The sequence below is a fragment of the Alternaria conjuncta genome, assembly GCF_024043145.1.
Source record: "Alternaria conjuncta strain BMP 0040 chromosome Unknown scaffold_28, whole genome shotgun sequence".
Classification (NCBI taxonomy): Eukaryota; Fungi; Ascomycota; class Dothideomycetes; order Pleosporales; family Pleosporaceae; genus Alternaria; species Alternaria conjuncta.
The window spans coordinates 37,741-62,394 of record NW_026250117.1 but is presented as its reverse complement, the minus strand read 5'-3'; the positions used below and the strand labels follow the sequence as shown (position 1 = coordinate 62,394).

General features: G+C 53.6%; 8 protein-coding genes across 8 annotated transcripts; 3 read left to right on the top strand and 5 right to left on the bottom strand.

Moving 5' to 3' along the window:
• Positions 1–31: 31 nt before the first annotated feature.
• J4E85_010944 (uncharacterized protein) lies at positions 32–2,686 on the bottom strand (the record flags this gene model as incomplete). The annotated part of the gene is made up of 1 exon (XM_051475147.1): positions 32–2,686. One exon carries the CDS (start codon positions 2,684–2,686, stop codon positions 32–34), a length of 2,655 nt encoding a protein of 884 aa, XP_051321011.1.
• A 408-nt stretch (positions 2,687–3,094) lies between these two features.
• J4E85_010943 (uncharacterized protein) lies at positions 3,095–5,020 on the top strand (the record flags this gene model as incomplete). The annotated part of the gene is made up of 2 exons (XM_051475146.1): positions 3,095–3,180; positions 3,250–5,020. The coding sequence occupies 2 exons, from the start codon at positions 3,095–3,097 to the stop codon at positions 5,018–5,020; spliced, it is 1,857 nt and encodes a 618-aa protein (XP_051321010.1).
• A 3,770-nt stretch (positions 5,021–8,790) lies between these two features.
• Positions 8,791–9,346, bottom strand: J4E85_010942 (uncharacterized protein; the record flags this gene model as incomplete). Its single annotated transcript, XM_051475145.1, has 2 exons — positions 8,791–9,284; positions 9,334–9,346. The coding sequence occupies 2 exons, from the start codon at positions 9,344–9,346 to the stop codon at positions 8,791–8,793; spliced, it is 507 nt and encodes a 168-aa protein (XP_051321009.1).
• Positions 9,347–10,194: 848 nt separating this feature from the next.
• On the bottom strand, positions 10,195–11,153 carry J4E85_010941 (uncharacterized protein; the record flags this gene model as incomplete). Its single annotated transcript, XM_051475144.1, has 2 exons — positions 10,195–10,631; positions 10,844–11,153. The coding sequence occupies 2 exons, from the start codon at positions 11,151–11,153 to the stop codon at positions 10,195–10,197; spliced, it is 747 nt and encodes a 248-aa protein (XP_051321008.1).
• A 484-nt stretch (positions 11,154–11,637) lies between these two features.
• On the bottom strand, positions 11,638–12,663 carry J4E85_010940 (uncharacterized protein; the record flags this gene model as incomplete). The annotated part of the gene is made up of 1 exon (XM_051475143.1): positions 11,638–12,663. The coding sequence occupies one exon, from the start codon at positions 12,661–12,663 to the stop codon at positions 11,638–11,640; it is 1,026 nt and encodes a 341-aa protein (XP_051321007.1).
• A 1,168-nt stretch (positions 12,664–13,831) lies between these two features.
• On the top strand, positions 13,832–14,405 carry J4E85_010939 (uncharacterized protein; the record flags this gene model as incomplete). Its single annotated transcript, XM_051475142.1, has 3 exons — positions 13,832–14,130; positions 14,191–14,353; positions 14,397–14,405. 3 exons carry the CDS (start codon positions 13,832–13,834, stop codon positions 14,403–14,405), a joined length of 471 nt encoding a protein of 156 aa, XP_051321006.1.
• A 966-nt stretch (positions 14,406–15,371) lies between these two features.
• On the bottom strand, positions 15,372–19,242 carry J4E85_010938 (uncharacterized protein; the record flags this gene model as incomplete). Its single annotated transcript, XM_051475141.1, has 4 exons — positions 15,372–18,353; positions 18,408–18,604; positions 18,658–19,030; positions 19,087–19,242. 4 exons carry the CDS (start codon positions 19,240–19,242, stop codon positions 15,372–15,374), a joined length of 3,708 nt encoding a protein of 1,235 aa, XP_051321005.1.
• Positions 19,243–20,532: 1,290 nt separating this feature from the next.
• J4E85_010937 (uncharacterized protein) lies at positions 20,533–23,501 on the top strand (the record flags this gene model as incomplete). The annotated part of the gene is made up of 2 exons (XM_051475140.1): positions 20,533–20,577; positions 20,652–23,501. 2 exons carry the CDS (start codon positions 20,533–20,535, stop codon positions 23,499–23,501), a joined length of 2,895 nt encoding a protein of 964 aa, XP_051321004.1.
• Positions 23,502–24,654: the final 1,153 nt, after the last annotated feature.

The following is a 24,654-nucleotide window of genomic DNA, read 5'->3' as shown; positions in this document are numbered from 1 at the left end:
GGAGGGAAGGGAAGGGAAGAGAAGAGCGCGTCTACATAACAACGCACTTATCCCTCTCCTCCTGTCCCTGCCCCTGTCCCTGCTGCCCCTGACTCGGTCTCCTCCCTCCGCCCATCCGTCCAGGCAAAACATTACCATGCCTGCCCCTCCCCGCGCCAGGCAGCGCCGGCAACCCGCCACTCGTACTCTGATACGCACTCCCGCCCTGGCCCGGCACCGGCGCCTGCGCACTCGCCGGATGCCCAGCCGGAGGCACGTATTGCGGACTCGTGATAGCCTCCTCGTACAACGGCGGCGGCGCTGCTTCCCCAGCAGGTCTATGCCCCGTAATATTATTGTTACGGCGGGGCGGAATGACCGGGTTCTGTGGGTTCCGCGGTGGCTGGGGCGGAGCGTTGATAGCGTCCATGGAAAGTTGGTTGTTGCGGGTGTTGCGTTGTTCCGTTTCGCGGCGCTCGCGGTCTTCTTCTTCTTCTTGGAGCTGGAGGGCTAGGGCGAGGTCGTGGTCTTCTTGTTCGGCGCGGCTGAGGGCTTCCGGGGAGGTGACGGAGGTGTCTTGGGGGATGTTGGATTGTGCGTTGCCGCGGCGGGCGGGGACGGTGGTCCAGCCTTGGCCGTTGTCGACGCTGGAAGGTTGGTGCTGGTCTTGTAGGCCGGACGTGTTGCTGTTGTCGACGGAGCGGAAGTCGCCGGAGAAGAGCTGGCTACCTTGGCCGTTGACGTCGGTAAGAGACTCCCATACAATTTCGTCGTGGGTGGAATAGCCTTGGTCTGTGACAAGGGTGACGAGCTCGCCATTACGAGGGTTCTTGCAAAGCGTCGAAAAGTGGTCGTTTCGGAACAGGATAGCGACTTGACCGGGCTGGAGGTTATCGCGAATGACCTTCAAACCATGATCGGTCAACTGTGTTGGCCATCGCATCAAGAACTCTTTGATGGCATGGATATCCGTGAACATCTGCTGCTCGTCCTCGTTCAGAGACTCGCCCGCCCCCAGCTTCGCATTCAATTCTTCCTCTTGGAACTGAACAAACTGCGATGTTTCATATGACGCTGCTACGCGACTAAAGGCAGCATAAGCGTCGGATCCAGCCTCGGGCAGCCATCCGTGCATTAGTGGGATGTTGAAAGTGCGGTACAACTTCATGTCCTGGGTGTTCTCAAAAGCGCCAGCTCGGCTCGTGAGCGTGGATTGTGCATCCGGGGTGTTGGAGTCCGGGACAAACATGGGGTTGACATTGAGACCTGTGTGGAGAGCGAGCAGGAACTTGTACAACTCGCTCACGTCGGGCAGAGCTTGTGCAGCATCACCACGTCGACCAGACATCAACTCATCGAATACAGCATCAAGTAGTAGCCCTAGGCTGACTGTCTCGCGTGTGCGTAATGTCTCAACAAGTGCAGTGTCAAGCCTAGCAGGAGTCGAAAGGACTAGTGCGTTGACCAAAGCCAGCAAAGGACAGGGGCCATTCAGGTTCTGCGTCAGGATAGGCGAAACGCGCATGTCCTCGATGGTGTGATCAAGCCAGCGAATGTGCTTGATTTGGTAGTGTTCCTTCCTCTGCCTCTCCATTGTCGTATTGGGCGATTCCAAGGCGTGAGGAGCGGACGAACCGATCCCTGTGTCGATGGGTCTAGGAGGCATTGCAGGCGCCATGTCCTCGTGCGACCTTCTTGGCGGCAGCGCAGGTGGAGGTTCTTCGGAGGAGGGTGGTGTCTGCTCGGGCGTGTATTGAGGTGGAAGAGACGATTGCTCTGCAGTATTCGCATTTGGAATGATTGGGGCGGGAATGTTGTGTGAGCTTTCATTACGGGCAGCTGCATCGCTTGGCGGTGCCGTCCAGGGTACAGTGTCAGTATGAGCATCGTGCGAGGCGGGTTCCCATGGATTCGTATCGAGGGAGGTGTCTGCATGCTCCGACCGAGGTGTAGGTGAGTTCACGGCTATGACAGGCGGCTCTACTGGTGCTGTCGACTGCATAGACGGGGCATGGTCATCTAGTCCGAGGTTCTTCATGTCGTGGGTGGGTGTACTTGGCGTCTGGAAGGCCGGGAGCTCGACGGGCGCCTCGTACTTGTGGGCGTGGCTCGGCGCATCGCCCCAGATAGCCTGGCTGCTCTCTCCGTCCCAGCTATTCCCCCCAGTTGTCTGCATCTTCAGGTAGGGGTTGTTGGTCTTCAGCGGGATGGAGCCATTGGACTGCTCGGACACGGTGCTGGCTGCGCCGTAGGAAGCCGCGCTGGCACCGGTGGGCGTGGCCGATATGCTTTCCTGTGAGCGCTTGATGGGGATACCTGCGGGCGGCCCTGGTCGCAGAGCATCGGGAAGACCGCTGGTGATGTGTGTAGTACTTGGCACAGGTGGCCTTTTTCGAGCAGCCGGCTTCAGGGCGGCAGGCACATCGTTGTGGTTGATGTCTTCGAAGTCATCATCCGACTGGTTCCACTCGTCTTCGCTCAGGTCCGAGTCGCTCTCGTGCTTGTCGTCGGGCAGTCGCGTCTCCTCAGGCGTCTTGATGTTGAAAGCTGGGGACTTGCTCGTGCTGGGCGGGTCCACGGCACGCTCGGGCGACACGGGAAAGGCAGGCGGGTGCTCGTCGGAGGGTGTCGTGGGATACGGGGGGATCGCCTTGGAGAGCGGCGCTGGAACGACGTCGTCGGCTTCGTCGGACTTTCGTAGCACCATGTTTACGGTGCAGTGCCGTGGGGCTTGGTGTGGAATATGGGGGAGTTCTCGCGACAGTCGGCGCGGCGCGGTAGTATGAGGAAGGCGGGTGAAGGGGATTGATATTGAAGCAGGACTCCAGCGAAAGAAGCAAAGTAGTCGACGTAAGCGACGTGTTGGACCCGAGTGACACGCCCAAGTAGCAGAAGTCGCGATGGCGATGACGTACGACTGGTGCGAGTGTGTGGCTGAGCCTGTGGCTGAGTAAGACGCGGCGGTGCGCCTCGGAACTATTCCTTGCGACAAATTCACTAGCTCCAACTCACCTTTGCGCGTGCAGAACTCGGGACTGAGATACCATACCAAGACTTTTAACCATAACTACACATGGAATAGTGACCAACACAGTGCCGCGACTACACTCGCGCCATGCATTCCCACGTCCGCCCCAATACGCACGTTGCGCTGCGACTGCCCTCAGGCCTCTTCAAGATCGTCGAAATCACACCGAATACGTACGTCGCATAGCTGGAGTGAGCCCTCCGTGTGCATATAGATGAGGATTTCTTCTAAACACCCTACAGGAGCATCAATCTCGGCAAATTCGGCACCTTCAACTCCAACCTCCTCCTCGGCCGCCCGTACTATCTCACCTACGAGCTGCTCGACAAGGACGATGGCAAATCCAAGACGGAGCTGCGCGTCGTACCCGCTTCCGAACTCCACGCCGAAGCTCTAGGTAGCGAGCATGCACCTGCTGCAGAAACCAGCGAAGAGACTGCCGAGGGTGCTGCGGGTGCTACGGGCTTCGACATTGTGGGAGAAGATGGGCAGGTCATCATGCGCAACAACCGCTTGACCGTTGACGATGCTTCACGGCAGGCACTATCGATGGCTGAGATTGAGGAGCTGAAGAAGGCAGGCGCTGGCTCCGGCAAGGAGATCATCGCCAAGATCATGGCATCCCACAATGCGATCGACGAGAAGACGAGCTTTTCGCTCGCCAAATACACCCTGCGGAAGTCGAAGAAGTACTTGAAGCGCTTCACCGCCCTGCCCATGGATGTTGGTCTGCTCACAGAGTATGTTCTGGAGAAGGAGGCATACAAGATCATGGAGCTGAGGGAAGACCTACTGGGCTTGATCAACAGCTGGGCAAACATACACTCTGGGGCGACGAACCAGATTCACTTGGCGGAGGATGGAGTCAGCCAGGTAGGAGGGGGGCGATGGCTCGTGGTAGACGATACCGGAGGGCTTGTCACAGCAGCACTCGCCGAGAAGATGGGCATCCTCTACCCCGAGGAAGAATACGACGACTCGTCATCGGAAGAGGAGGCAGTCGATACCGAGATGAACGGCACACCAGCACCAGCCTCCGCCCCATCGCCCAAAGACACCGACACCGCTATGCCCGACGCCGACGCCACAACAACCACAGACCCCACAGCCACCCCTTCAGATCCTCCCCCACGCCCACGAAAGCCCCCACGACCACACATCCCGCAAATGTCCGCCCAAACCAACACCCTCACCGTCCTGCACCCCAACAACCAACCCAACCTATCCTACCTAAAATACTTCGGCTACGACTACGGCAACCCCACGCCCGCCCACCCCCTCTACAAACACCTCAAATCGCTCTCCTGGCTCGCCCTCCTCCACCCCGAAGACGACCCTTCGTACGACGAGCCCGAGATAATCTCCGAGGAAGTCCTTGCAAGCATGAAGTCGACGAAACGCGGTACGTATTACAAGAAGCGCAGACGCTGGGAGAGGGTTAAGGGTGTGGTGGATGAGACGAAGAGGGGTGGGTTTGATGGGTTGGTGGTGGCGACGGCGATGGATGCGAAGACTGTGCTCAGGGAGTTGGTGCCGCTTGTGAAGGGTGGGGGGAGGATTGTGGTGTATAATCCGAATGTTGAGCCGTTGGTTGAGTTGTGCGATCTTTACTCGAAAGAACGCCGCGCGGCGTACATCGCACGCGAATTTGGGCCGCCGCCGCAAACCAACGGTAACGGTAACACCAACGGCAAACGAGTCAAAATCGAAGACGACATCGATACCCCAGCAGGCACCTCCGAAGCCGACAACGAAGAAGACGACTTCCCGCTCAACCCCACGTTGGTTCTTGCGCCTTCACTGCAGACGGCAAGAGCGAGGCAGTGGCAGGTTCTTCCTGGCCGAACGCATCCTATGATGACGAGTAAGGGTGGGGCTGAGGGGTATATTTTTACGGCTACGAGGGTGGTGCCGGTTGAGGGGAGGGTCGAGGCGAGGGGGCATCATGGGAAGAAGAAGAGGAAGGTTGAGGATGGTGCTGGTGGGGAGGGAGTTGCGGCGGCATCAGCATGAGGTTGAGGGGAATTTATGAGGGGGAAATCATTGGGATGTATGGTAGCGGCCAGTTGAATGAGCATTTAGGATGTGTTTTGGAACTTTTGCGGGTGTCGTGCGCAAAGTCTCACCAACGCGGGAGTCGTCCGATCTTTGTGGTGGGTATATAAGTCCATCTCGCACCCACTATCCTTCTCTTCTTCATCACACTCAATTACCAGTATTTTTCAAAAATAGGTTGGGGAAAAGTCATGACCTGTGTGTCTTCCTCGAAAACACCAGACGCACCTCCCATGGGCTGCGTCAGCCTCCTTCCTCTCTCAAAGCCACATACTTTTGCTGGTATGTCTGCGTCCTTTGACCAAAACATCCAGAGTACCACTCAATGGCCGTCGCTCCTCTTTCCAAAAGAACAGTACACATTCGTCATGTTGGAGAAGAGAGGAGCAGACACTTCCGAAAAGTCAGAAGAGAAAAAACAACGGCGAAACGTTTATGCATCCCAACGCTGGTCTTTCGTTCACACCACTACCGTCGTTGCTGGCAGCTTGGCTGTGGGTATAAAATCAGCGGCATCCTTTGCTATGGTCTTCTGCATCACACTTCCGTTTTTCAAAAACCAAAAACTGGGGTGTTTGGGTATATGTGCTGTCTCTCTTCCAAAATGTGGAGCCAGATCGTACATGAGTGGGAAGACTGTCGGACTTCTGCCATCTCAAAACGCTGGCTGTGATTGGCTATGATCTCGAAAAGTCGGAGAAGTGCTCCATGTGTTCGGAAAGATTGCCGGAAATCGTTTCATGGAGAACCAAAAGCGACCGGCCCTTTCTGGATGACTTCCGCAGCTTCTTCCGGTCTTGGTCGCCAGCTGGGCGGGCACGGGTATAAAACACCGTCTTTCTGCGCTCTCTTCTTTCCTTCTTTATCACACCTCTTCCTAGAGTTTCTCAAAAAGAGTTGTACACAGCCCTACATGTGCGTCCTCTTTTCCAAAAACCAACAATTCCACTATGAATGACTGAGACGACCTCCGCGCTTCCCATATTCAGCCTTCCGATCCAAAACCCACGCAGTTCATGTCATGTTCTGCGACTGCGCCGTCGAAAACAAGAAACGAAAGACTGGAATGGCTGTGTGGTCTGGTGTTGGAACAAAAGTTCAACAAACCCTGCCATGTGTGTGGAAAAGACGAAATCTTACCTCATATACGTCATGTTCTATGAAAGCAAGCAACAGTCACGAAGATGGATTCTGAAATGCGACGATCGACAAGTCAATGATTCTCTGTCTCGTTGTCCAACTTTCTTCATCCAGACCTAAAAAGATGAAGGGAAGCTTCGATGTGGCTGGAGAAAGAGTAGTTTCATTCCAGGCTCCCAGTTCAAATTATGATAGCGCCTTTGGATGTGACGCGACTCGTCTTTGTCCGAATCTGGATGGAGTTTTTGACATGCCTCTGTGCTTCTTGAAATCAACTTCAGAAGCTGTTATGTCTGTCAAGAAAGCCCTCTTTCCTCAAATTTCGTGCTTCAAACACGGACGTCGAAGATCTCATGTGCGCGACTGCGACTTCCAAAATATCACCAAGACGGTACATGATCTCTGCCTATGTGCGAGAATCGGGATTGACGGTGCTGTATTCCTAAAAGCTGTAAAGAACTACCATATGTTGGGGCTTTCAAAACATGATGCTTGCATGGCATGTCTGCTCCTCCTGATAATTTGACAAGTCCACACTTATGCAGTTCGAGAACGCTTGCGGCAGTCTGAGCGCTAGTCTTGGGCGTGTATAAATACCTACTGCCTTTCGCTCTGCTTTGTCTTCTACACTTCACTCTACCTCTACCATTTATTACCAAAAACCTTCAAGAGCTGTACGATGACTGCCTGTCTTTCAAAAGTCTGACTATCGCTCTACATGACTGAGGTCTTCCTGGGTTGTCCACACGAAAAGGCAGACATTCATCTTCATGTGTCGCGAAGTAGACCACAGCGCTTCATTCTAAATCCCATATCAGAGCTCACGATGTGGAAGCTGTCCAAAATTATGTCCCTCACTTCATATGTGTGCCAGCAACACCCGTACAATCTCCTCATGAAACTACCAAAACGCAAAAAGAAACGCCCTATGACTCGCTCTTCTCTGAAGTGGTCGATACAAAAGCCCCCGTCTTCCTCCTGGTCTCCTTCCCTTCCATATCCTCACCCACAAAGAGGTGATTACCAAAACAGCCAGGGCCATGGACCATGACTTGTCGCTGCCCAAAAAAGCGCCCATCAGTTATATGATAGCTGTGGTCCCTGCTTGCGACATTGTCAAAACATCAGAGATTGCATACCATGTGCAGCATTCAATCTTCGCGACCAAAAGTACAAGCTTGAATCTCTATGTGCTGTTCTCCGCTCTTGCTCTGAAAAACATACAACCTAATCTTCTATGACAGGTGGTGGCGGTACCAAAAGATCTCGAAGATGTGATCATGTCGCGAGTCTCTTCTTTCTCCCAAAAGCCATGGAATCCTCTTTGATGAGATTGCCGGCGCCGCGCTTCACCAAAAAAGACCATAAGAGACAGCGCATGTTTCCTGTCGAAAAAAAGAGAAAATTTGTTTCGTGTCATTCCATGTCGCAGACGGTGAGCGCGACGAAGCTTAACTGGAATGCCGCAACATCGGCCTTATGAGTAGCGGCTAGGCTTGTGGTGGTATAAAAGCCCGGCCGTTACGCCCGTCTTTCCATTCTTCTCATGCCACACTCAATTGCGGCAAGACTCAAACTCACACCCAACGATCGGATGTCTCTTCTCTCTTTTCCAAAAAACAAACATTGACTATATGAGTCGAGAGGGCAGTCTCGAACATTACATCTATCGCATTGATGAGAGATTGTGCTGAGACGTATCAAGCTATGCTTGCTTCAACCCACGTTCTCAAATGCCTTCTGCGTCGTGCAGACACCAAAGTTCAAGTGCTTTTCCGACATGTCTTTCTCTCCTGTTCTGTCAAAGAAACGAAGACACTCAAAGAACATGAGAGAAGCAACGCTCGGCAAAACATCTACCCTTCCAGAGGTATATAAATTGCGGGTCTTGGTTCTACCTCCTTTACAACCAGCCTTTTGTAGCTCAATACCAAAACAACTTCATCACTGACCGATGTCTGTTGCTTCTCCTGCTCCGAAACCAGAATACATCCTCTCCATGAGATCCGGAAACGTCTGCACTTCACAATGAACAAAACAGGAGAAGAGCCCTGATGGGGCTCCAGCGTACTGAAGCGAGAGAGGGATCATGATGATTTCCAGCATACCGGGAGACGCAGGAAGATCAGAAGCGTGCAACGTGTTTTCAACACCAACATAGTGGGGTTTCCTCTCGCGCTGCTTCTTGCCGTCATGCCAGACTATGAATGGCACAGAATACGTGGACTTCTGCGGGACGCCGTCTCAATATACTTCGCAACGTATGTGAGCGTTCATGAAATTGTCACACAAGATACGGAGTGGGGAATGATGGGATATGGGTGCATAGCATTGGCAAAGGCATCGCCTGCACTGACTAACTATAATACATCTCGGCAAAACCACCAACCAGAGGCACCGCTCGTCCAGCGCTTTCATGTGCTACCTGCTCGACGGAATCGTCGAACGGAATTACGCATCTCTCATGCCGCTCGCTGGCTACAGCGAGCAGTCTTCGCGAGACCCATTTTCCCACACACCTGCAGCAGGTACTTTGGCAACGACCGTATCAGATATGGGACCCCGAAGGGAATCGTCCGCTCAGGTCTTCATCTTCCCCCACGTCGCCGGAATTCCGCGTACTTCCACCCGCTGATCTCATCGTTGGGATCCAGGCCATGCTCCTTGCACCAGGAATCCCTCGCGGCACGGTGAGCGTCGGCTCTCGACAGGCCGTTGATGGGCCCGGCAGTTGTTTCCCTCTCGTTGGTCGTGGCCGGGGCAGGGGCAGGGGTCTGTGGAGGAAGAGACATTGATGGTCTCGAAGGTGGCAGCGGCAATTCGTTTCCAAAGTACTTCTTCATGAGAGCACTCTTGGGAACCCACAGGCTTCCGCTCAGTTCGGCAACCTTCTTTTCCTCCTTCCCAGGAGCGGCACTCGTCTCTGGGTTTGGCGACGCCGGCAAAGGATTGGCGATCGGCAAAAGGCTGGCAATCTCCTCCTCCCATTTTTGGAGGAAATGGGGCAAGAATCGCTTGGGCTGCGTCTTGCCATAGGCAATTGTCTTTCGCAAGTGGATGATGCGCTGCTGCGCTATTTCTGCTACAATCTGTTAGTCGGTCGATCAAGAGCGCCAGCTAATGAAACATACCGGCAGTTTCCATCTCAGCGTGGTGTTGCTAGAAAGCAATGGATGTCGGTGTTGAAGAGAGAAGGTATCATGGACTGACTGTGAGGTGAGTGCGCAGAAAAGTGGGTCCGTAAACACCGCTTATGGAAAGCAGCAGGAGCACAACCCCGTGTCAAACCGCCCTCCGCTACGTCACTGAGATGTTTCGTTCATATCGGTCTATCTAGGTATACCGCGAACAACTCACAAAAGCGCCCTGCGACTCGAGAATGTGTTCCGACTTTCGTCAGATGTTGCCGACATTGAGGTCGTAAAGCCCTAGTTTCTTCGCCGTGTCACTGCCGATGTGCCCTCCCTTTTGCTCGCCGGAGGAGGAACTGTACAATAGTTTGGCAAGATCTTGGAGCGTCTAATCAGCCCGAATGCATGTGCCGAAAAAGAGAACATGGTTTCAAACACCCGAGAAGTTCTGTCTCAGTAGCGACGCATGCCGTCTTGTGTCAAGTCTAGCAACTACGTCGATAAAATGGATCACAGGCTGAGATGTCTTCACCATGCAAGATTGTGGAAGCCGAACGCAGCAAGCACATCAGTCGTACATTGATACAATCACATTCATCGATGTTGCTACCTCTATGTATTCATATATTGCAAGCGGCAAGGCACACTGCCGTTATGTACAACATCATCTAGGGCGTCCATAAGGACGACGAAGCCATCGTCCCCGTACCATTATCTTCCCCTTCCCCATGAGCGTTTCTCACGGGTGTTCTACTCGCGAGGGGCCCTCGCGAGAGATTCTTACAAGACGACGACACCGTCACCTCTTAGCCCTCCAGATAACGCACAGCCTTGCCGAGATAATCCTCACTGGCATCCACCTCACCGACTTATTCGAGCAAGCTCTTCTTCAACGAGTCTGTCGAACTCTTCGCTAAGAGTCTCGACACCATGCTCCTCGACTTCTTCCTTCTTAACGAAAGGAGCAGAAGTACGACTCGCATCCCTGAGCCTCTCATTCTCAGCCCTGAGCTGCTCAATCTCAGTCTTGAGCCGCTCATTCTCGGCCCGGAGAGCATACATGTCCGCCCTCATCTTATCGATCTCGGCACCACCGGCATCAGTCCGTGATCGCTTCGGCTCCGGTTGTTCGTCGTCGTCCTCCCGTGCGCGCTTGGGCACCTGCAGCGACGGATGGTAGTGTCCTTTGTCGGCAAGCGGCAGCACGCTCTCGGCAAACTCGCGGTGCTCTGGGTAGTCGCGTCGAATGACCTCCAGATCGAGTGGCGATGGGCGAGTCTGCCTGGGCCTACGCACCCCTTCGCTTGGGCATGCACGCTTCAGGAAGGCAGCAGAGAGCCAATATCGGTCACAAAGCTATCGAGCATCAGCATCTGGTGGACCTCAGCATGGGGGAGAAGCCTTACGCATCCTTGGTGGTTCATGGTTCCACAACGGCAGCAGCGACGAGGGCAGGAGCCGTCGCGGAGCAGATGATACGAGCCATGCCCGTAAATGTTTGTTTGCCCACAATGCAGGCAGGTCGTGTCCTTGCGGCTCATTCCAGAGCCGGCCGGTATCTCCAGCTGATCGACGCAGTCGTGGGGCCGAAGGTAGTACTTGACGTCGAGCTTCAGCCTATACTGCCCGTTATCGGCATTGGCATTGGCACTGGCATTGTCGTGGGCAGACCCATCGTTGTACCCGTTGGCACTGGGATTGGCACTGTAGCCACCTCTGCCACGAGGTGCTCCAGATGGCGCATTGTAGCCCCCTTTTCGAGGTCCTGTCGGCACTTGACGCTGGCCGAAGCCCTGCGAATGGTTGCCGCGTCCTCGCATTTTTGCGATTTTTGGCAGATTTCGGAAAAGAATTGGTGTAGTATGGACGCGAGAGGTAGGAGGCAAGAGCTCTGGATTGTCTCCTGGCACGAGCCACAGGCAGCGAGGAAGGCACGTCGAATTCACTTTCACTTTTCACACCAGTTAACATGAAGGCGATTCACAGCGTGATACTCATCTTCCCATGGTACTGCGATGACCCAGAGGCGACCCAGAGACGACGAGCCAACCACACCTCCCGGATTCCATACGACTAATGCGCGAGGAGATACTGGCTTCGGATGAGGATGTGCAGATCGCTGGGAATTTTCAGATGAAATGAGGTAAGTAAATTAAAGATACAAGACGTCTAACACGAAAGTACAAAGCCAACGTGCTCTCGTCTACACGTGGCTACAATGCACGATGGCGTGATTGTCGGGTGTCGGCACAGCCATGGACACTATACAGAGAAGCGTGTCCTCGCAACAGCATTACTCCTCTTCTACGGTCCGCGATGAACCCCGCCGTCGAGTTCGTAGGTGTACTGCACAGGCATCTCCTGAGGTGGCTCGGCGGCAGCATGTTGATGTTTGTAGGGCCCAGGAATTACGGGCTCTGATGCCAGCTCGGCCTTTGGGTACGCGTCTTGGTACATTACTGCCGGGGCGTAGGGTTGCTGCATTTTCTTCTTCTGTCGACGCTTGTAAAGGAACCATAGGCCTACGCCGACTACCAGCGCCAGTGTCGGTCCAATGGCGATACCCGCGATAGCACCGCCTGACAAGGAGGAGGACGAGGAAGACGAAGATGAATCGCTAGACGGAGGTGGCGGTATGGCGCTCGATGCTGCGTTGGAAAGGACGTCTGATGCTGTAGCAGGAACGGAGGAGGACGCTGATGATACGGAGTTTGATGCAGACGAGGTGATTTCGGACGTCGGCGAAGCGGAGCTCGGTTCTATGCTTGAGCTACTTGTAGGAGCAGCGCTCGCACTGGCTAATGACACGAGGTCAGCCGAGAGAATCTGGCAACGTACAAACTTCTCGGTGAATTTGTAGCCAGACGCGCATGTAGTCTGGCCTGGACAGCATGCTTGGTCTACGCCAGCCTCAAGGTTAGCGCATGGCACCGAGTCGGCTTCTTCGCAGACAGATGGCTGGTCGACGTAACAGCCAGGCTCGCTATTGGGATTGTCGATGCAGCACCATCCTTTATCGAGGAGGTTCTGGCACTGGGGGTAGCTTTCTCCCTTTCGGATACAGCAGAGCGTATTGCTGGGGTTGCAGGTATTTGTTACTGCGCCTTCGCCTGGAAACGCATCTTCGCATACATCGCGTTTGAAGACTTCGAGTCCTTGCTTGAGGGCGCGCTTGATGTTCAGTGCAGCTTCCTGTGGTGTGGGGGAAGTTCTTGGTCGAAGGTCGAGTGCTCGTGTCGGGGGCTTATTGAGTGTATGCGCAAAAGTGACCGTAGTAAGGCAGAACAGGAAGAAGACCCATCGCGAGACCGTGATGAACGAGCCAGCCATCGGTCAAGCGGATTTGGTGTTGAAGGCCGAAGGTAACAATGCGGTACGCGTCTAGAGAATGGTTTGGTAGAGACGTACAACCACGCGAGCGAGGCCCAGATCTGATCTTATGAGAATAGTGTGCTGAAAGGCCGTGCACCGCCATTGTGCTGCGGTCGATATTGAGACCAATTGCAGTGGCTATCGCCCATCTTAGTTTGGGGGCCTTACCGCAAGTCTGCGATTTACTGGCTGAGCGGCCTGGCGTTCGGCCTAAGGCTGTCAGGCAGCCTGGCGCTTAGCCTCATGCTTGTAGTTGACTTTGATCTTTGTCTGGAAATATGCAGAATACAGATGCTGCAAGACAGCATTAGATTAGTCGGGGCCTTTCCGGTACCTGCGCTTCCACCATGGTTGCGCTTGGTGACGAGAAAAAGGGCAATCCATCTTGTAGGTACGTTCTCGTGCCAAGAGCACGTTGGCCCCACGGCAAGGCCTCCAGTAATAGGAGTAGGTCTCGTTGTGGCTGCAGCTGAAACAAGATAGTGACGATTTCCTGGACTATGGGTGGCTTATGGCGTCGATTTGCCACATGTTGAATTTGAGCGGAGGCGCCACGAAACACGTCGCTCAGTCTGGCGACTCGAGGTTGATGGACATCAGAGCCGGTTGTGAAGCTCCGGTGTGACTTGTTATCCTCATCGTTGGAATCTGTCGAAGTAGCGCTCTCGCGGCTACATCCGTCGTTTTGTGTGCTTGAAGATGTGTCGCAGCGTGTTGTTGTCGTCTGGTCGATCTTTCATCACGCTAATGCACGTCGAGCCGAGATCGGGGCCAGAGGCTAACCATCCTTGGACTTGGCCGCGGCATGACTTTGGGGGCCGGAACTGAACCCTTTCAGCTGCTGCTGACACGTTCGTAATATTGCTGTGGTCATGATTCCGCGCATATCACTCAGACATGCCCTGATCCATGAGCAGACTCTACGCTATCACGTGTCCAATGTAAACCTTGGCTTCAGCGTATCGCTACCATGGTCCTTAGTAAAATCTCATCTCAACAACCAAAGTACACCACAGTCATGTGCTGCTGCTCCTAATGTCTGGAGGGATGGAATAAAATTTCGCACTTGTGCGTCGTTCCTTCTTCATCGATCTTCAATTCCAATATGAGACTCTACGCCAACGTCATGTCCGCGTTGCGTCGACCGATTCGAAACCCTTTCATCGCTACGTGTCTCGTACTCCTATCCGTTCTGACTTTCTGGAAACTGAGCTCGAATGTTCCCGATAAACTTTATGGCGGCATCGCTCTTAACGAAGGCCCGTTCGACAAGGCCCTAGTCATCGCTTCCATGAAGCATGAGAATACGTCTTGGTTCTACGATGAGCTTCCAGAGTGGCGCAAATATGTCTATGTGGTGGACGATCCAACCGCCGAGCTCACGGTGCCGTTGAACAAGGGTCGTGAATCGATGGTGTATCTTTCGTATGAATACAACCCTACGCGATTATGTCGTTTGCTATGCAAGGACTGACTCTGAAATAGCTTCATCATCGACAACTACCACAAATTGCCAGCGAACATTCTCTTTCTCCACGCGGAGAGATACCAATGGCACAACGACGATCCCGACTATGACGGTCTGTCGATCCTGCGAAAGTTTCGCTTTTCCTACCTACAGGAAAAAGGGTATCTCAACCTGCGCTGTGTATGGGTTCTGGGTTGCCCGAACGAGATTCGCCCACTCACAGATGCAGTAGACGCAGCCCACACTCAGCCTCATGCGGGTCATTTCTACAAACAAGCCTTTGAAGTGATCTTCCCAGGTCGCGACATTCCAATGGCAGTTGGTGTTTCTTGCTGCGCGCAATTCGCTGCTACGAAGGAAAAGATACAGGAACAACCGGTTGAATACTATGAGCGCATTCGAAATTTGTTGCTGAGGACAACCTTGGAAGACTCAATCAGTGGAAGGATTATGGAGTATTCCTGGCATAGTAAGATACCCCACCCTGGTCATGGAGTTCCCAGTGTACTAATTCTTGTAGTAATATTTGGGCAAGACCCTATTCACTGCCCCAATGCGAGTGTGTGCTATTGCAAAATGCTTGGGTTGTGCAACCTGAAGTGCACTAGTGGCGCTTGCCATGGCCGGTACGAACTGCCTCCGTTCGCAACTCTCCCTGAAGGATGGCCGATCATTGGTTGGCATGGCGAGCAGCGAAAGCTCGGAGTTCCGGGTTAAGGAAGACATATCGTTGAGTGCTCTGTGAGAGTAACCATGGCAGTCAATGTAGGTGCCAACTTGATGTATGGTAATACTCCCGACCGCTGAACGCTTGCTGTAATCAGCAAAACACTAGGCGAGGCGGGGCGACTGTAGAAACGGGAGCGGACTAGTAGGTCTGAACATGCGAATTAGCTCTCGTCAAAGAGAAGGACCGCGTCAACCAATTACAATGGCCTTAGACAGTCTGACTTCACGTGTATCGCGACGATCTGCATGCGTTGAAAAAAGCCTCGTATTATAAGTATCAAATCATGCTTGGTCGAGCGACTGCGCCAAGCACGTAGCGAAATACCTTCCTCTTAATCTTTGCAGTTCCTCATGAGTACCCATTTCGGCGATAATACCATCTTCCATAACGAAGATAACATCTGCATGTCGAATGGTACTCCTGTATAACTGTCAGCAAATGTAATCTGGCACTCGAGGCGGAAGGTACTCACAGCCTATGCGCAACGGCAATCGTCGTTCTTGACATCGCAGCCTCATCCAGCGCCTTCTGCACGATCCTTTCACTTTGAGTGTCCAACGCCGAAGTTGCTTCATCCAGCAACAGCAATCGTGGCTGGCGAATGAGTGCTCTGGCAATGGCAATACGCTGCCTTTGACCACCTGAGAACTGCAAGCCCTTGGATCCACAAGGGGTTTCAAGACCCTCCGGTAAGGAAGTGACGAACTCTAGGACATTAGCTTGGCGACAAGCTTCCTGGATTTCTGCGTCGGAAGGCTTGTGCTCAAGACCAAGGGCGATATTTTCTCGTACGGAGCCAAGGTAGAGTGGTGGCTCTTGTTGCACGAGCGACATGTAACGGCGGTAGAGCTGAGGGGACATGAGCGAAATATCCTGATCGTCTAATGTGATGCGTCCGGATATCGGGTCGTAGAAGCGTAGCAACAGAGATACGACTGTACTCTTGCCACAACCGGAAGGGCCAACAAAAGCAGCAAATTTCCCGGGCTCGATCTTCATCGAGATACCCCTCAGCACCCTGAATGCGTTGCGCTGCTTGTACCTGAACTCGACGTCCTCCATGGCGATAGTGCCATCGGATGGTGGCCCCTTCCCGTCGGTTTCATCGGATTCGCAGATGGTCGGTTTGACAGTGCGCAGCCACAAGATGTAGTTTGCGGCCCCTTCCGCCTTTGTGATTGAGGTGCTGTACATGAAGAATTGCGCGACGCCCTGTCCACCGAAGACGATGGCGATGAAGATGACAAAGAACTGCGACGTAGTGTACTCGCCTTTTGCAATTAGCCGCGATCCGTACCAGAAGCCTAGAGCCATGACTAAGAAGTCAGCGGATTGCGAAAGCGCGTATGGGATCAGCGCAAAGGTTAGATTCTTAACGACTTTGCCCGTGATAGCCCGGAGTGTGTCGCTGTATTGCCGCATGATCGAGGTTTCGAGAGTGAGCATGCTGACCGTCCGTATGGAGGTGACGGCTTCCGTAGCCAAACCCGCGCTGCCAGAGAACTGTTCCTCTGTGGCACTCTCGAGTTTCTGGTCCAGTCGAATACGATAGTAGCCGGCAGCGACGATGATGGTCAGCCCGCCGAACACCAGCGTCAATCCAAGCCTCCAGCCATACGCTATGCCAAGCGCACTACTGGCCGTGATGTTCACCAGAATGTTGAACATTAGACCCAAATTCGCAGACATCAACTCCTGCAATGCTGTCGGTGCAGATGACAGCTTTGAGGTCAACGCACCAGACGAGTTCTCCGGGCGGTCAAAGAACTCCTGGTCAAAGCTGATAATGCGTTCGATCATTTCCCGTCGATAGCGATGAGTCATTGCCTGCCCAATGTTGTTACATGCAAGACCGATCGCGAAGTATGCGAAGAGGTTGGCGAGAGCCAGCACGAAGAACATGAGTGCCCAGAAATTTGCTTCGTCTTGTGCCTCAGACCCTTGCAGTGTGAAAACCCTAACAAGACGAGAGAAGATGATAGCCTGGGCTGGGTAGGTACCGCCGCCGATGATGCCCCCAATGATGGTGGCGGCATACCAAACCCAGAGATCCAGGTTCTCCTTCAGCATGATCCAAACGCACTTGATGAGTGAGTAGCCCAAAGTCCCAGCAGCAAGCTGCTCGATTTCGCGCTCGAGATCCGTGTTGCTGTACTGCGATTGCATTCGTCGCATGGGGGCTTTGCTGTCCAGAGCGTCTTCGACATCTGCTGTTTCCAGCAGCTCTTTCTCAATGTCCTCGTCGTTGGCCTTTGTACCAAGATCTTGTGCGCGCACCATTGCCGTATATAGACCATCGCTCTCGAGGAGTTCATGATGTGTACCCTGCTCGTAGATCTGGCCTTCTTTCATGACGATGATGTTGTCGGCCGCCATCACAGTGGCAAGCTTATGGGCGATGATCAGCGTCGTCTTGTTGATCGAAACGCGGTTGAGTGCGCTCTGCACGACCTTCTCTGCGCGGGGGTCTAGAGCGCTAGTCGCTTCGTCAAACAACAGAATCTTGGGGTTCGAGATGATGCTTCGAGCGATGGCAATGCGCTGTCGTTGGCCACCGCTCAACATGCTTGCGCGCTCTCCAACTTGGGTATGGTAGCCTTCCGGCAGCGCCTCGATGAAGTCATGCGCGTTGCTGTTCCTACACGCTTCCTGCACGAGTTGCATTTGCACTTCCGCTGGCAGATCCCTCTGGTCTCCTACAAGGCCCTTAATAATGTTCTCGAAGATTGTGCCTTGGAAAAGGGTAGGTTCCTGCTGAATGAGGCGAATGTTGGACCGCAACCATTTCGTGTTGTATTCGGAGATGTCTCGACCATCAAGCAGTATCTGACCAGTAGCAGGTTGGTACCATCGCTCAAGCAGACCGACCAAGGTCGATTTACCACATCCACTGGGCCCGACTAGAGCCGTCGTCTTTCCCGCTGGTATCGACAAACTCAGCCCTCGTAGGACCTGTGCGCTGGGTCGTGCAGGATAGGCGAACCGTAGATCGTTGATGATAATTTCCCCGTCGCAGTCGGATGGCTGCATGCCTTCTGCCGAGAGTGGGTCGAGGGCTGATGGCCTGTCGATGATGGAGAACAACTCGCCTGCCGCCGAGGAGGCATTAGTGAAAGCCTGTATCTGCGGAAAGATGAGCAGTGTTGCAGTGGCACCGAGCACGACACTCAGGACGACGGTGAAGACTGTGCCCACATCACCAATCTCCCCGCTCTGGAACATGCGAAAACCTTGCCAGAAGGCTAGCGAAGTACCTGACATAACCAGGAATGTTTGGCCGGAGAAGAGCACGCCATAAATGACGGACTTCTTGTTGCCCTCCTTGTGCGCCTTCTGGAGGTAAGTCTCGTATCCGTCAACGATCTTCTGGTGAGCCCCGAAGGCGTGAATAGTTCTGATTGAGCTGATCGCATCTTGCGCCAGAGTACCAGCTTGCGAGTAGATTTTGGTCTGTGTGCACGTTGTTAGTCCACGGCTTCAAGACATGTTGTCACTGGTACTGACCACTCTAGCTTCGATGGGCGCATCCATGCCTATGCACACGCCCGTAATTAGGAAGATGGCAGGTATTATGCTCATCACGATAAGAGCAAGCTTCCATTGGACAGCGATTGCCACGATGAAGCCGGAGAAGAAGAGTGAGATGCCTTGGACGCATGTGAATAGCTTTTCCGCAGTGCCTTGATTGATCCTGTTGCCATCTAGGCCACGATGTCAGTAGTGTGTACCTAAACATCTGAAGTAGGCTGCTCACTGGTAGTAACCTGAGTCGCGGCAGATCCACTGCCATCTTTGTCGAAATGAGCCACATCCTGACGGAGCAACTTGTCCAGAAAGTCCTCTCGCAACGCGCATGTTGTCCTGGCTGCCGCGATACAGATGCACAAAGTACCCAAATACCCAATAACGAAGCGGGCGACAAAGAGGTAAACAAAATAGAGTACCAAGTTGTCAATGTTGCTGGTGAAGTTTGCGCTATCTTGGCCGGTCGCTTGTTGATTGAACTCGGCTGTGGACTGTCCAAAGACAAGAGTCATCAGGGGGAGCGCAGCACCAACGACGACGGCACCTGTGAGTCCAAGACCAAACAGTATGCGATCAGCCGTGCTGGCATATGTAAAGATACGCTGTGAGAAAAGACATCAGTCTGCGGTCGTTACTCTCGTGCGCATCTGTGACTTACAAAGTAGTCTTTCAGACTTCCCTCTTTCTCTTCTTTCTTCGCTTCTTCGTTGGAAGCCTTGCTCGATTTCCCATCATCAACATCAACTTGCTTTTCTGGGTCGGCGTTGCCAGAAACATCGATCGCGACAGCGGGTCTGTCTGCTGTCTCCTGCATCGTGTTGGAGCTGTGAGTAGTCACCGACGGCGCGTCACGGGTGTCCATCATCGTTCACAATGCGCAAGCAACTTACGCGCATTAATGCAGCAGGCAGGACGTGTTGTTTGTCGCATGAGATAAGCAGGCCTAGAGCGTGTCTATAGCGTCGCGTTCACGGGCGTCTCGCGCTCCGGACGTCAAGGCCTCCGGCGTTGCCAAGGCGGCGCCCATCAGCCGCAGAAACAAGACGTCATGACATTCAGGCATCATCAAAACCGATCGATATGAGCCGCGAGTAACAATCCACGCGTGGGATATCTGTTCATGGCCGTTGGGGAGGGCCTGCCCTGCTGGTGTAACGTCTTCATCACTAGCGAGGAGAGATTACTGGAGTCGCGACCGCCAAAAGGGATGTACTAGGCTGTATTTGGATTAGCGCCACTGGGGCGTGGTCGGGATCACGGACGTCGGGGCTGCGTACAGCCTTCGCCGTGTCTTCGCATTCTCGTACTCATTTCTTCTTCTGACTTCCGCTCTTGAACTCGCAGTGTCTTCACATCCGTCGTAGCTTCTTGGCTGCACCCAATATGACTTTCGATTCGGTTGGTTGGACCTCAAATGGAGCTGATCAATTTAGATTTGGGTCACGTCACGTGATTGCTTCACAAAAACCTTGGAACTCAGCTTTGTAGGCTCTTAGGGTTTACATCTTTTTCTTAAACATCGTGCTCAAATCTAAGGTCTAGAAACTATACAGCAACCTCAATATAAGCTGCTTCAGAAGTTCTGAAACAGTTGGGTATTCCTAACTCCTACTACCACTGCTTCTTTTCCAGCGCGTTCTAATCTCAATATTTGTGTTCCTCGCTATCAGGAAACTAATATAGGGGCTTGCATCGATGTAACTCTCCTTCTATTCTAACTCAGACAAAGACAAACACAGTGTGGCGGTCTACACATTGTCACGTCCAAATACCGACAACAAGTCTCAGGCATTGTTCGCATCGGCCATAGTTCAGGTAATACTTTCAACATATACATATTCATGATCGATAAAACGATAAAAGCCCCTAAAAGGAGCTGTGGAATCATGACGGCAATAGGCGCATCGTGAGCGCCACTAGCATGACAACATCAGTCTTTGAAGGGGCGTTCGATCGCGAGCGGGTGGCGAAGAGCTTCCTCAATGTTGACCTGTGTAGTATTTCGTTCCGACAACGACAACACTAGGTAGATTTGAGCATCTTCACAGTGATGTTCAAGTGGTTCTTCCGTGCAGATACACCTTACTATCATATAATGCGCCCCATGACTGGCCCTATCAGATCCTGCCAGCGTGTTTTGACCCAAAGTGTAAGAACTCAGTGAATCTGACGATAGTCGTGCGCCTACGTCATGTGCGCTGCGCAACGCCTGAATGACCACAGCAACTCTCCTTTCTCTTTACGGGTCCGCTTTACCGATTGCCCACACCAACAGGCTCACTCAACTCTGGAGTAGACGCCCGCTCAACCAATCTCATTCCCCTGACCACACCTGAGCTTATCATGTTGAGCGCGCCGACGGCCAACGAGATCGCTTCTGCAAGCAGCTCCACCAGCACCAACATGAGTGCGACCGACATGGAGACCCAACAGCAACTCGCCATTCCGATCGAGGCCAGCCGCGAGAAGATGACGCGCAGTCAGCCATCATCCGAAGTCGCGCAGGTCGATGGCGACCCAGCGAACACTGTATACCAGGAGAGGCTGGCTCAGATCAAGACGCTGTTCGCCTGGCGTGCGACTGAGACAGAAGTTTCGCTCCACGTAGGTCATGACAATACACAAACGAACAATGAGACTGATAAGACATCGAAGGACAATGCGCTGTGCAAGAACATTGCGCTATGCATCAACGCCGCAACCGAAAACACCTGGCGGAAGGCACGAATAGCACACGGCATGATCGCCTTATCGATTTCGACAACCAGCTCCCCCAACGGCAGCGGAAAGCCGAGTTCTGGGCCGGACAGCGACGACGAGCGCGGCGCGAGCCCCGACACTGATCGTACTTCGTACCCTGGAAGCGACGATGGCAAGACCACACGGAAGCTCCGCCAGGCGTTGATGGTCACTGGCGGGCGGTATGGGATTCTACAAGACGATCTCCGCGACGCAAAAGACGCTCAATACCAAGCTCTCAACCAAAAATACGCCGAGCAGCGGGCGCAGCGCCTGAACGACAAGCTATTGGTAGATCAGTGGTCCCAAGAAGTGGCCGACATGGAGGCCTATTGCCAACAGGTTGACGAGACAAACCGAGACCTGAATGACCGTTTCGTTGAAGCGGCTGAGAAGCATCAAGCGGAGATCAAGGCCAAGGATCTTGAATCGGCGACGTTGAAGGCAGACCACGACCTGGCCATCGCTGCCCAGCGTGAAGAAACCGAGAAGTGGCACCAAGAATGCATGCGGAAAGAATCCACCTTCCAGAAAACGATCGAAAAGGTGACCGCTGAGCGTGAAGACATTAAGAGGAAGGCCAATCTTGAGAAGAGGAAGATTCTCAAAGCACACAGGGTCAAGACTGACGATCTGAAAAGCAAGAACGAAGTATTGGAGATGAAGAACAGTCGTATGGTAGCTGAATACTACGACGCCATGTCTCAGGAAGTGGAGACCATCATCAGCCTCACGGCTCGGATCCAGCAGCTCGAGAAAGAGTACGAAACCATGTCGCAGATGCTACGCCAGAAGTTCACAACCGGAAGTGAGCTTCAGCGTGTGTTAGAGGCAAATGCTGCTGGTAAAGAAAAAGCAGCGGAGCATCGGGCGGAAGTGCAGCGATTGAGGACGCACGTCGAAAACCTGCTCGACACAATCCAGAATACCGAGACGGACGTCACGCGACACCGAGAAGCCGAGCAGGATGTGCGAGCGGCGTTGAGCCGCTCTGGGAAGGTTGTGCATCTGCTGGAAGACAAACTGGCGCTGAAAAATGACCAAATCCGGGACTTGGCGAAACAGCTCGAGCAATTACAGCAAGGCAATGTTGCACCGGGCGCTCATTGTGCAGCTCTCGATGCGATCGATCTCGAGAATGAGCAACTACGAAACTCTCTCCAAGCCGAGCGGGACGAGAAGACCGATATGCAAGCCAAGCTTGATAAGCTTGACAGCGATCACCTCAGAGTCTCCATCGAACACGACATAATGGAGGCCAAGCTCATTGTAGAACAGAAGTCCAACAGCACGCTCAATAAAAGTACAGAAGCGATGATGCACGAGCTGAACATGCTCCGCAAGGTAGCCAAAAGCCGGCAAGGTGCTCTCGGTGAGCAAGACCAGTCCGAGCTGCTGGACCTGGTGAGCGGGACCGCCGCTACAAACCAGAGCCTCCTCGACACCAACGCTCAGCTACAGGATAGACTTGAGGAGATCGAGCAGTGGAGCAAGACCATCGTCGATAAGTGCGAGAGCGACGTTATGATCGCGAGTAGCGACGTAAATTATTGGTACCACCTCTACTTCAACGAGGCCGTCGCAACAACCGAGCGCTTACACAACGAGATTGCCGCCCTCAAAGCAGAGAAGGGTGAGCAACATTTCGTCGAGCCTGCTCCGCCCGCCAACCCCGAGATCCATGATCGGAAGACGCTGGCATTTGCTATGGCACATGGGCTTCAGGGTGTTCCGCCGGAGTTGATCTCTGCGACCTTCTACGACTCTACGTCCGGAGTGTGTTTGTCGCCTACTGAAGCCGCGTTGAAAGCACTACGGCCACAGGGATGGTACCCCATCTACATTGCGGGTAAAGTGTGGTTGTCAAAGATGGTAGCGGCACTCTCCGAGGAGCAGGCTGCGATGCGCATTGAGGCTGGCGATCATAATGCGAGTCAGGGTAGCGCTGGCTCTGCGCGATCCTCAGTGAGCAACACATACGCGCCACGGGGCATCGACTTCGCCACCACGTCAGTTGCTCACATCAATGTGGCGGACAATGCGTCGGATCCAAGGACGCCGCTGCTGACGCGAGCATCAAGCAGACGAACGCACAGTCCCATCACCCCAGGACGCGACGACCGAACGTCAATCCCAACGCAGGCACGGAAGGCGAAACCTCAAGTGGTACGCCGGGTTGCGCGAAGCCGCCTCGTCGAAGTATCGCAGATTCCAGAGTATCAATCGTCGTGGCAGCAGATTGATGAAAGGATGACGCGTAAGGTGTGGGAGGGCATGGACGAGGAGCTCAGGGTCCACTGGGCCACGGATTATCTAAGGATTGGAGACGACTAAGCGCCTGGTGATACAATGCGATAAGCAAGCTGGAGGTCAACGGTTGCATTATCGTGTGGCGACAATGGAAGACGAGGCCGCGATGGACTGCTGGCCATGCAAGGCAAGCAAGGTGGCAGGCGCGACAATCGGTCTGCAATCCACAAATGAGACTACCCCATCGCACGAATAGGGTGCACACAGGCTGGAGACGGGTAACGGTCGAAGATGCTCAATGAATGAGACGCGCAAGCGCTGGAGGAGACGGACAGAGAGATGGGATGATGCGGGAAGGATGACACGCGCGGTGGCATTTGGGTTCTGTCCATGTTCGCGCTAGATCCTTCGCGGCAGCGCCCAGCAATCTGCAGGATGACACGCATGATTGGCGCTTGACAGGCCAACGTCACTCCATCTTCAGTAGCTATTGTCTTTCTTATATATCAATCAATGTTGTAAACACATGGCCGTTCGGTGTCTTCTCTTAGATTTAGTGGGTGCCTCTGTTATATAAGTCGGCAACAGCCCGCGCAAACCACCACGAACACGCAATTCTCAGGGTTTGTACGTCAACACAGCCGCCCCATCGTTACTGTGAGATGTTTCCTCTTTCGCAACTAGTATGTGACTAGTTGAAGCTGACTAGATCATCTTAGAGCCGCGGTGGAATTTCGCGGTGTCGTGATCGATGACGTCATCACCATCCCCCTCACCAAACTGTCTCACCAGCGGTGCCCGAAGAACGGAGAAGGCACCTTGAACGCGGGTGCATATCGCAACTCATACTTATGGCTATACACCTCGACGCCAGCACTTTGAGAGGCCTTTTGGCGCAGCGCTAGGGCTTTCATGACGGCTACGCGGGATGCAGCTCTCGCGCACATCAGCGCCTGGCTCACTGAGACGCGATGACGCACAAGTTGCTCAAACACATCTATAGGTACCACAAGCGCACTCTGGTACATATAATCATCCTCAGTATCTGATTTGTCTCGCAGATATGCTGTGTTGGGTTGTCGCGCTCGCCATCTGTTCCTCCACCGGCGCCCCTTCACCTTGTCACAACCACCGCGGCCAGCACACCAAACGGCGTCCTAAATCGCAATGACGTCGCTAGTCGCACAAGAAGTATCTGCTGCCTTCTCTCTCTCGTCGTCCTTGCTATTGTTGCGTT